Source organism: Perca flavescens, chromosome 3 (genome assembly GCF_004354835.1).
Source record: "Perca flavescens isolate YP-PL-M2 chromosome 3, PFLA_1.0, whole genome shotgun sequence".
Lineage (NCBI taxonomy): Eukaryota > Metazoa > Chordata > Actinopteri > Perciformes > Percidae > Perca > Perca flavescens.
This window is the reverse complement of record NC_041333.1, coordinates 32,156,729-32,169,055: the sequence shown is the minus strand read 5'-3', so window position 1 is coordinate 32,169,055 and position 12,327 is coordinate 32,156,729. Positions and strand designations below refer to the sequence as shown.

Sequence of the window (12,327 nt, the reverse complement as noted above, 5' to 3'; positions counted from 1 at the left end):
CAATATAAAAATTCTTCAATCAAAGTCAGCAGCATTCAATGGATCATGGAACATGTAGTCTGACTGATCACATATAGTCCTTTTTCAATGCAGGAACTTAACGAAACATAACACAACATGTAGCAGTTGTCACAGTTACATACATTCACTGATCTCCACACACTTTGGGGACGAGTGGACCAGATTTCTTTTAAAAGATGCAATTTTTTTGTCATAGGTAGAGATATAGAGAGGGGAATGACTTGCAGCTAAGGCTGGAATCAAACCTGGGCCGCTGCAGTAAGGACTCAGCCATACATGATGCGCATGCTCTACCAGGTGAGCTAAGAGTGCTAAGTCACTGGCAGAAATGGAGATATAACACAGAGCTAAACAGTGCCACCAACTGGCCCAAGAAGTGCCACTGCTTTCATTGAGGTCTGTCCCACAAGCGCTTACTTCACTCACCCACAAAACAAACCAGATAACTTTATTGAAATGAATCCATTTTTAATTGATGATCTAACTATAAATCGAGGAATCTCTGTATGTGTGTGTTTGCGTGTTCGTTGTCTTATGTTAATATCTCGAGAACAGTTCATCCGATCTACCTTACACTTGTCTTCCGCGGTACCCAATGAACTTGGCGTTTGGAATTTGGAGCAGTTTGGACAGCGTTGGATATTGGATATTAAGAAACTGTGAATTTTGGGCTTTTCTTCTTAAAAATATGACTAAATTGATTGATCTAGTTGCAGATTCTGTCAACTGACTAATCGAATCATTGTTGCAGCTCTAACTGTACTTTCAATTCAATGTCTTTTCAACCCTCCCAAGAATAATATAATGGGAAAACACTGAAACTTTTACTTTTTTGGCATTCAAATGACATGTTGAACTATCAACTAATAGCAGCTTGAATGTCTTCAATATGTTATATCTTCCTTTTTATTTGTCATAACTAATCCAGACAGTTTAAAATGTGCAACATTAAAAATTCTTAAATTTGTGAAATAACCGCACCGTTTAATTTCTTTTCTTCTTGTCTCCAATATAACCAGAGGTGACATACAGTATTTCAGAGGCTCCCTGTGATCAGGTGTTCCAGCTATTGTAGTGGATTACACGTCCTGACACTCATACAGTGAACGTAGAAGAAAGTGTAAAGAAGCAGCATCTCATGTACCAAGCCCCAATTACACTGTCAACAGAGGTGTCTGCTTCAGATGTCCCACCCTGTTCTTTATGATTTAACAGCTTGAGGTGACACTGTCAAACACAAACACTGTGGACTCCGTAACCTCCAGACACAATAATTATCTCTGGATAAAATGATTTAATTCCCACAAGGATGCAATATTCTTAATGTGCAATTTCTCAATGCAGTTTTTATTTTTAAACTAGTGGCACCTTACAGCAGTAGCACTCTGAATTTCGTTTTTTAATAATAAAATGACAATAAAGGCATTCTATTCTATGATGTGCTGTGGACACTTTGCTGGCACCAAACCCTGTCTGCTCAGTGAAAGGGGAGTTGGAGGGATTAACAGCCATGCAGCCCCATTTAGGGAAGTCAGTACAGGTAACAGCACAGTTAAAAGAGAGGGCAGGTGTTTTGACTGAAGACGCCATTAGCTGAACGATGTGGGTTTCTGTGTATAAATCACTGTGTCTATACAGCATGGTAACCTAACGCTGACTAGACTAGACCCTGAGGTGATAAAGAGAGCATCAGTAACACCCACTCCAGTGAGGGGTTATGACTGGGCCAGCTATTTCATATGACAAGTGAGACAATTGCCATGGAAGGCAAACACCTCCAATGACAGCTTAATTGCCCTCATTGCAGTAGGAGACTCACGTTTAGGACAGTATGGGGGTTTAAGTGTCTCATGTCTCTTAAAAAAATAGCGCACTCAATGGTTCTTGACATTTTAGTGTGTCAAAAAGAGTCGGCTGGACCAATTGTGGATATTGTAGCAGCATAATTGCTGCTCTGAGGCTACATTGTCGAAGGAGTTTTGTCTGGTAGCGGTAGTTACCTGTGGGTTTGTGTTACAGGGAGACTGAAAAACTCTGCAGCAAAGGTCTATTCACAGTACATGATGGTTTGGGAGTCAAGTGAGTATTATGTATGAGGGTTTGAACTGGCCTAAGTTACGGACTATAGCAAACATACAGGTTGTTAATTAGTTCTGGTCGGATGTTCGCAATGTTCACCTTTACCTTAGAGATCTCTTTGCAAGACAAATTTTAACAATTGAAGTCTACATAAAGGAAGTGAACCATATGTATTCAAGTTGACCCCAGCTGCTATTCTCTGTGAGGGATCAAAGAGGTGGAGTAAAATAAGTTTAATGGAGTGATACTTAAAATAGGCCTGCGGGCCAGATTGCCAGGTGGCCCACAGACCACTTTCTAATTCACAATAAAAACAAATTGATTGAAACTGGGATTTTTTTTTGTACTTTGAATGTATATAATGTGCCAAAATGCTTAAAACAAGCTTCAATAAGCTATTCATTCTTTCCATTTGTTACATTTATGTTAATGGTTCATGAATCAATCCAACATTTGAATGATTGCATGATGGAAGAGGTTCCAGCTATGTTTAATGTAGAAACTTTTTCAAATGTGACCAAAGCATTTACAACTTAAATTCAATTGCAGCTATTAAATGTAACCTATCTGCTTTATCTGTCATACAGGCCTAGTGTCAATCCTTGTGCCAACCAATTTAATTTTGTTAAGTTAAATAAGTTAAGCTAATAAATCACTTAATTTAAAATCACGGCTACAAAACTTGATAAAAAGGGCTGGAAAAAATAATTGGATAAATGCCACCAACTCCTCTTCAGCAGATCTTCGAGGAAGTGGTGAGGAAACAGGGTCTCAAAATCACCAATGATCCAAATCATGTCCTGTATAGTGAGTTTGAGCTGATGCCTTCAGGCAGAAGGTACAGGTTACCAAACTGCAAGCTTAACAGGTACAAATTCTCATTTGTGCCGCTTTCAATCAAATTAATGAATAATAAAAGATAATATGTGTGTGTGTATTGGCTGCAGTGATGTATGTGTGACTTATGCTACTAAAGAATGGTGGTACTTAACATTATGGTTATAGGATGTGCAATGATAGGGTACTGGTGCAATATTTAATATGTTAAATTTGACATGATATTATGCAATTGGGCATTGTGCAATATAGAAATTGACCACTGCATGAGTTAAAGGGAAATGTGCCATTATCAAAACGAAGTGCAATACGAGGGGGAGGATGTTTTGTTGGTTCTCTTCTGTGATTGTGAGGAAAGGTAGTGGTAAGGTATTGTGTGTGGTTATTAGATGTTTATTGAAGCATTGGATGAGATAATGTATGATTATGTTCTATGTAGGTTAACTGTATGTTTTTGTGTATGTTTATGTGCGATGTGTCACCATTTGATACTCTTGAATGCCCAAGACAAATTTCTCCTATAGGAGACAATGAAGGCTTATCTTATCTTAAAATAAAGAATGTCAAAGAAAGATGAGTTATGGGCCTTGCATGTCTATATATTGTATCTGATAAATATTAATATGTTTGTTTGTTTATTAACTGCTTCCTGGCCTCCTGTTATTTTGCAAAAGTGGTCCCCAGGAAGTTGAGTATCCCTGATTAAATGGGAATGTATGCGTGTATGTGAGTGTTCATGCTCACATCTTTGGCATCCAGCAGATCCTTGCAGCGTTCATTGCGGTTGGAATGAGGTGCCACCGCTGAGTTGACACAGGTGTGATTTCTACTCGATAAGATGGTCATGGGCACACCGGAGTAAACTGTGCGCTTGAGCTCGTGGGTAATCTGAGTTATCTGTTTATGTGTGCGAGTGCCAAAGAAGATCTTAGGAATCTTCTTTTTGCCATCTTTGTCTTTGTCCTTCACACCGTCTTTGGTTGAAGCACACGGGCACCGGGAGCAGGGTTCAGGGGACTGGATAGAGAAAAAGAAAGAAATACTGAGAGGTAGTTTGCAGCTAGATTTCAACATGTCAGTACTGCAGCAGTCGCACATCTTGTTAGGTTAATGCCACAATACCAGGAACTGTCATTTCTGTGCTGATAAAACAGTCCTTTACAGTTGTGCCAATTCTATAAATTCCATCCCTCCCAAATTCCTTGTTAAATAATGTAAAGACAAATGTAATGCTTTTTTTTTTGGAAACGGGGTCTTAGATGTTGCACAGAGAAGAGATGGATCAGAACCACGTTTGTTTGGAATATGGATTAACAGTTAAAAATGTAAATAAATCTGAGGTGACAACAAATGCATTTAAATTGGAGAATAAAAGTAAGGCTGCATAATGTTTTTTTTTTTTTTAAATCGTCATCACGATATCAACTTGGCAAGCAATAAACACATCCCGAAAGGCTATGACATGAGTGAAAGACACTCCGAGACGGTTTGTGTTAGTTGAAATAAAATATCAGTAGAAAATACTTTAAAATCAAACTTTTTTAAAGTGGTATATTCAATTCAATGTTTAATTTGTTCAATAAAAAAAATGATTTCCTTTCATTTGATTCAACAAGCAATTTGCAGAACTGAGTCCACTTTAATATTAGTTTATTTAAGTAATATTGTTATTGCGATATTCAACGTTATCACATATTTTCTTCATATTGTGAAAACCTAAATGGAAGTTTAATGAAATTAAAGTATAAATAAAGTAGGAACATTGGTGACACAGACCCAGTGTATTATGATACGAAAAGTTCCCGACTCATCCCTATTGTCCACTGCCTGAATAGGCTCTGTGATAGAATATGTTGTACTGTATACTCTGCAGAATTGTAGTATACTCTAAAGAATCTGCATCCATACATAAGGTGTCCTGTCACGCTGTACTAGATGACCTTTTTGAGTCTGAAAGATGATAGGCCACCATTGTGGCGTCTGACAAAATCTAGCAGCTTTATAATTGGCCATCCAGTGACGTGGCAAATTCTCCGCCTCCCCCATAGGTGAAGTGTAGCCGGCAACGCTTATGAAACTGATCCTGCTTATGTGTTGAGCTCTTTTAAGTGGTGTACTCTTTGACTATTCAGTGGCTCATGTACACCATCCAATCATAGACTACTCAAATCCAGTATTGGAACTGTAATATAATTTTCTAGTCTAAAATATATCATTATCAATATTATCAGTAGTAGCAGTAACTTATCTATATATTTACATGTATTCAGCACTAATATAAAAAGGTGATTTACAAAAAGGTAAATATAGTAACACATAATAAGGGTTAATATATTTCCATTTTCATATTAATGTGTGTCCGGTTTGAATTTTGAAAAAAAGTGACATTTTTACATTCTTACTCTCACTTTACACATTTATTTATTTTTACTACCATTTTATTTGTTAAATAGGCTTAGGCCAACAGGCTTTAGTGTAAACAACCGTAATCAATGCCTTCTTGCAGAAAGAAACCATACTTTGAATGCGCAGAGACATAAAACACACAAAATTCTGTTTAAACTGATCTTCTCCTTTTAAAATTGTAGGTTCATGTAAATTCTGTGAAAATACTTACAGGAAACTAATATATTAACAGGGTAGCAGCAAGATCTTGCTGAATGCTATATACATCTTAAAAAGCAACAATAAAATAAAATGTTAAGTTTTATGTCTGTATTAGCTCAAGTCTTGCTTGTGTCGTAGGATGTATAGTGTATGTAAAGAGATTTGTGGTGTAGAATGTAACCCTTGTCCTGTCTTTTATGTATTTTGAAACTTTTTTGCTGCCAATCTTGGCCAGGACTCCCTGGGAGAAGAGTTAATGTAACTCAATGGGACTTTCCCTCGTTAAATAAAAGGTTGAATGAAAGTTAGAGTCCATTCTGCATCCTTCTGGCTATCGGTGGATAGATGATTCACATACGTCACAATAGGTTTTCTGCAGGTTTCACCAAACTTAAGTCTTAAATTTAAGACTTTTTAAGACCATTATGAATTATAATTTAAGACCTTTATCACAACATCAACCAAGCCCTAAATTCAGTTTTAATCATGCCAAGTCTCGCTAAACTTGCACTTCCCCATAGCTGAAGAATAAAATCTGTTTTAGGTCTGTGGTACAATCCGAAAGACTCGCACCAGGAAAGCTGTCTGCAATTTAAGTTGCATGTTGGTTTCATTTGTAGTCGTAATACAGCGAAATTATATTTGGACTATCAAAAGACAAAAAACTTAAAAACCACGGAATATATGTATATATAAAATAAATAAATAAATAAATAAAATAAATAAAAAAAGAGCACTAGAGATAGTGTTCCATGGACATAGGAAAATTAAGACCTGTTTAAAATGATTTAAGACATAGAACACAAAACAACTGAACTATTTAAGGCCTAAAATATTGATTTTGAAATTTTAGACTTTTAAGACCCTGCGGAAAACCTGAACAAGGATATTCATTTGGTAACGGTTTATATTAAAATATAAATTACTGTGAATCACTTGAAGGACTGAAAGTGATCTTGAGTGTGATCTATAAGTAGAGGGACTAAAAGAGTTGGGATGAAATGATTAGCTTTTTCAAGGAGCAGCAGACAAAAGTGAGGCTGACGGCTTTCTTTCCCTGGCTGCTTAGGAGTTAGGAGTCCAAAGATCGAAATAGGAGGGTTTCAGATTTGATGTTATTTGAATATCTAAAATTGAATAATCAAAGACTTAACAGAAAGGGAGCTCTTGAAATGTGTGAAGTGTATGTGAAGTTTGGGCCGCCTGGTTTTAAAGCGAGATTTATCAAGTGATCATATGAGTAACAATGTGATAACATACGTACAAAGAAGTTTGTAGAGGAGAAAAGGACAGAGACTGCAATTGATGACTGAGGAGAAGCCACAGGCACGAGCTAAAAGATGAGAAATTGCTTGTTGTCACTGAATCTTTTACTATGCATAATGTTGATTTGAATGAGACTCTACAGTCTCCCAATTTGTGTCATCTTAAATAAACTGTGCTTAAAGTTATAATATGTGACATATCCACATTTAAAATGTCTTAACAAAACAACTATACTTATGTTATATATTTTGTTAAGTTGTTATTACAATATCCAAAATTTTTCCAAAAAGAATCAAACTCTGAGACATCTGTAATTTTTTAAAAGCTAATGTTATAAAAGGCACCCAAAGCCAGATCCATGCAGCATAGTTGCAGCTAGCTGGCTAACCTCATCAAAAAGTCTGCCTTTTGTTATTGTTGTTATTTAAGACCCCTAGTGGCCCAAAATGACATATTGTTTAAAGCAAAATTAAAATTAAAAGTTAAACTCATAAGTAATTCCAAAATATTCAAATGAAATGAATTATGAGAGCCCTACTTTAGGCGGAAAAAAAATATATATATATATATATATATATATATATATATATATATATATATATATATATATATATAAAAAAGTGTCCCCTTTCTTCAGTTTTTACCATATTTTGTTAATATTGAATAAGCATAACTCACAAGTTTGGCAAACAAATGTATCCCTAAATCCTCAACAAATTACCTGAATGATTCCAAGTAAAAATGAACGGTATGTGTTGTCACGCATTGCAACTTATGATGCAGCTCTGAAGGTAGCACTTCTGATGACAGATGAGTAGCTCGAGATACCCGGTGGCTCAGATTTTCCAAGCATGTTTGCCTATCAAATATTACAATGTGTGATGGAGTGTAGGCCAAAGACAGCCCTTAGAGAGCCGTCTTTCAGAGTTAAGAGGGATAACGAGCCCTGAGCCCATGTGAAAAATAAACAGAGGTGCTGCAGGGCCCCAACACCAGTTCAAGTTACCCTTCTCCTCTGGAACAGTTACGCTCCGCAGCCTGGGCCCTGAGCCCGATCACCTTACCTGCTACTGCCACATTAAATAGAGACATCCAAATATCCTGCCCCAAGATGGCCAATAATTACTTATTCATTGGCAGGTGGGGGGGTGGGTTGGGGCAGTGTAGAAGGGCTTGCTGATGAATAGGGGCCCTTGTCAAAAGCTGCAGCAGGAAACAGCTGACACAAGAGTATCTTTTTACGTGCCTGCCTCCCGAGATGCCAGGACAACAAGGTTTCAAGCCTGGCCCCGCAGCCCAGAGCAGACACCCCCTAGAAAGGAATGTAGATAACTGGCAAAAGGGGCAAACGGGACACCAGCTCTGCTCGCAACAAGAACATACTGGTTCTTTCACAGACAATTCCACTGGCGTTGCTCCTTGGGTGCCACTAGCAATGAGAATGCCCTCGCTTTGTCTTTAAAACAAAAGTTAAGTGAGGGAATTGTTCTCTTATTAAACACACATTTACAGGTACACTGTACAGGACAGGTGTACTACGTTTTTTTTGTAAGGTTTACTAAGCTTCTTCAAGTATACTAAGTACAGGTTTACTACGTTTCCTTGGTATACCTACACTACCAGGTGTAGGTGAACCAGGTGTAAGTGTATGCAATGGCTAAAGCTTTCATGAATTGACAGAACAGAGGTCAGTGGTGTTACTGAACACCTCGGAATATTCACAGGTAGGCTTCTGTTGCTGTATTCCCTGCCAACACCTGAGAGATGGAAATCTCACACTCCAGGGGGCCAGTCAGAGGGCACTGAGGGGCCGCAGGCAGTGGATCACTTAGGTATCACTGGCGCCTTCACTGGATGCCAATTTGCTCCTCATTCCACAGCTTTCGAGGGCTTGGAATTCATTCCAATAAGGGTGGGCTTCAATAGCCAATACCTCAGAAGACATGACACCAAACACCCCTTCCCAATATGACCACACTCTGCAGGTAGGGGGCCCTGGCAAATATCTGCCCCCCAAAGCACCTGTTTATCCCTCGGGGGCAGTAACCAGCGGGTGAACCCCATTCAATATTTATCCCCGTGGCTTTCACAGATCAACGGTCCAGGCGAGGCAAACCCTCTTAATTAAAACTGGAGCTTGCTTCAAAGGGCCCCATTCAGGCCGTCAGTCAGCGCTCGCGGGACAAAGGAGCCGGGGTCATGTAGCTGCAGGGAAACCAGAGACGGACATGCTTTTTCGACTTCACTTTCCCTCCTCTTTTTCCACCTCCAACCATCCACAGCTCTAAATCCAAGCCACACACCTGTGGCAAGGTAAAACACAGTTGTGAGAGTTCAACCATTCCTGAGATCTGCATTCTGAACAGCAGCTGAGCGTGTCTAATAATTATGATTATTTAGGAAGACAGATTATTAAAATTATCCCAAAACAGCCTCTAGATACCTTTAAGGAGATTGTGTTACTTGATGCATCTGATTGGGTCTGACCGCAGAAACGCATCTCCGAAATACTCTCAGTTGTCGGTTTATTTGCCCCACCCAGCTCAATCTAATGCAGTCTAATAAACAGCCCTGTAATAAATCTAGAGCCTAAATCTAGAACAACTAGCCAATTAATTGGGGATCAACAGAAAATAACCAGCAACTATTTTGATAATTGATTAATTGTTTGTCATTTCTCAAGCAGAGATGCCAAACATTATGAGCTTTTCAAATGTGAGGATATATATACACAATAGTAAACGTACAATCTTTGGGTTTTAGATTGATGGTCGGATGAAGCTTCAAATTTCATTATCATTTGGAAAGGACCTTTTTTTTTTTTTTTTATATATATATTTTGTGACATTTTATAGACCAAAAAATGTATCTGTTAAAATATTAGTCAGAGTAATCGATAATGACCATAATTATAAGTTAAATTCCGGTTGTACTTTTGTTGTTGGTGTTGATCCAATCCACTCAGATCTATCTCTTAATGAATAATCTGCAGATCATTTGGCTTCACGTAAAAGAAATCAGAATATCATTAATAAAAACATCTGAACAGTTCAAAAAAATCTAATAACAGCTGTTTACACACACACACAATAACTTAGTATACCGTTTAAATAAACCTTGCATTTATTTACTTAGTTTTCTGTTAAAACAAACATATCCGCTTGTAAAAAATGATCTGCAATGTTCAAATTTGTCTCATTCTAAGCCTATACCTCTTTGAGACTTTAACCAGTGTTTGTCAATCTGGTGGTGTATACTGCCGCCCAGTGGTTTTAGTGAATGGTAATATTGACCCCATTGCTTACATAGTGATAAAATAAAAATTAAATCTGTGGTCTAAAAATAGCTATAATCTACTTGACCAACAACATACATGAGAGGGTTAACCAATCTGTGTTTCTGTGGGCCCTTTATGACACCGACTGGTAAAACAGACCTTTTCCCAAAGGGAATTAATAAAGTAATTCTTCTTCTTTTACAACAGACATCTCATAGCAGGACAAGCACACGTGTAACTTATGACAATAAGGACGGCTCCATTTCATTTAAATGTCTTGGTGAACCGTACAAGTGAGCCAGCGTGCACATTGGACCATTTCTTTTTTTTTTTTTTTTTTTTTTACAGCAGATATTTTTACATCAAGTTTGATGTCATTGCAGTAAAAGCACAGGTGTAACTAATAACATTCATGATGACTGCATTTTATTGAGGAGTCCAATTTACCTAGCCTTGATGTTGCGAATGCTGGCTCACAGGAATGGCTTTACTGAGACATTTTACTGAACTCATTTACAAAATTAGTTACACATGTGCTTTTACTGCTACAACATCTCAAAATGTCTGCCCTGGAAGGTCTATTCAATACTTTGATTTGTTTGTAGAGATGCACCGATAGACCGGCCGGTGACCGGAATTGACCGGTTTTCATGTGCTCGGCCAAGACCGGCGACCGGCAGGTCAGTCTGACATACGCCGATTTCATGCCGGTCAACGCTACAATTAACTGACAACATAAGTTATACGAGTTACAGTTCTCAAGGACGCACGTGCACACAGACGCGACAGCACGCAGTCTCTTTTTCCTTTCTCTCAACTTTTCCGCCGTGTGTCGCGCATACCCGCTCGCGGCGTGAAGCGCGTGTCCGTGCTATTCTCGCACATGTAGGGAACCTCGTGAATCTTATTAGGAGTTAAATAGTGGTGCGTTCTTTTTGTCCACCGAAGTCGATTTACGAGTTGTTTTCCGGAGTTACGAACCGGAAGTTGCAAAAAGAACGCCCCCGAGGTCGTATATACGACTCGTCAAGTCGTCTGAACTCAGAGGACCCCGAGTTCACTTTCAAAGATGGCTACGTCGTGCATCACACGTAGTAAACATTGTGGTTTTCTACAATTTTAAGCACTTTTGTCGTTGTTGTAACCAAATGAAGAAGTCGTACACATAGCACTGTATACTGCTACCTATAGGCATGTTGCTACAGTCTTATTAGGAGTTAAATACCGCCTGATTAGTTATTTTGTAGCTTGTGCAGCGGAAATTGGCTAGAGACGCTCGGTTGCTATATTACAACAATGGCTTTGAGCAGAAAGCAGAGCAGTAGCCTAACGTTAACGTTAATCAAAACGTAATTTTCATGTATCAAACGAAATATATTTGTGTAATATGTCAATAACTGGGTGAATAGAATCCTAAATGTTACTAAAAATGTTACAAAAATCCATCTTTTCTCCGACTCGTAGTATTGTGTGACAAAAAGAACGCAACAACCCGCGGTTACTCGTTTTTCAACATGGCTGTGACGTCACACTCGAACTACTAGTCGCGATTACAAGACAAAAAGAACGCACCATAACCTGCAACATGTCAGCTGTTTGGAAATTCTTCAGCGTGTGTGCAGAAGATAAGAAGTTTGCAATCTGCAACACCTGCAAGGAAAAAGTAGGGCGTGGAAGGACGACACCAAAAACCAAAATCACATTTTTTTAGTTGGATATTGGATTTGAAAAGAAGGAAATGGTTCTAACATTGCACTTTAGATGTGTGTGAATTTTCCCACACCAGGAGTCATTTACATAGATATTTAGTTCTATTTTATAGTGATCCATTATCTGTTCAAAAAATTGTCTATGTTCTTTGAAAAATGTTCTATTAAAGAAAATAGATAGAAAATAAATATTTGCGTGTACTGTAAAGTGGTTAGACAAAATGAAATCGGAATCGGCTGGCCTAACTGTATGAAAATCGGAATCGGCCTAGAAAGTTGTAATCGGTGCATCTCTATTTGTTTGGTATTGATTCTCCAATTTTTTTTTTTTTTGAACAAACGCTTTATCATAATTGAAACCATTTTTTAAATGAAAGTATGTGTAAAAAAAATCTCCCTTTTGAAAATAAAATATATTTTTCAATACCGTAGATAAGCAAATGTACACGGTTTGATAACCGTAAATTGTCATCCTGTAAAACCACTGCAACCAAGCGACAATCGCCGGTGTTGAAAAATGAAGCCAATAGA

At 38.0% G+C, this 12,327-nt stretch overlaps 1 protein-coding gene across 2 annotated transcripts in view; it reads right to left on the bottom strand.

Annotated features, from left to right (window-relative positions):
• brip1 (BRCA1 interacting helicase 1) overlaps nucleotides 1-12,327 on the bottom strand; it is a 96,016-nt gene that overhangs the window by 71,367 nt on the left and 12,322 nt on the right. For both annotated transcript variants that reach the window (XM_028573269.1, XM_028573270.1), the window contains exon 7: nucleotides 3,682-3,954. In XM_028573269.1, the coding sequence (XP_028429070.1) occupies nucleotides 3,682-3,954 (273 nt within the window). The remainder of the gene's footprint in view (nucleotides 1-3,681; nucleotides 3,955-12,327) is intronic.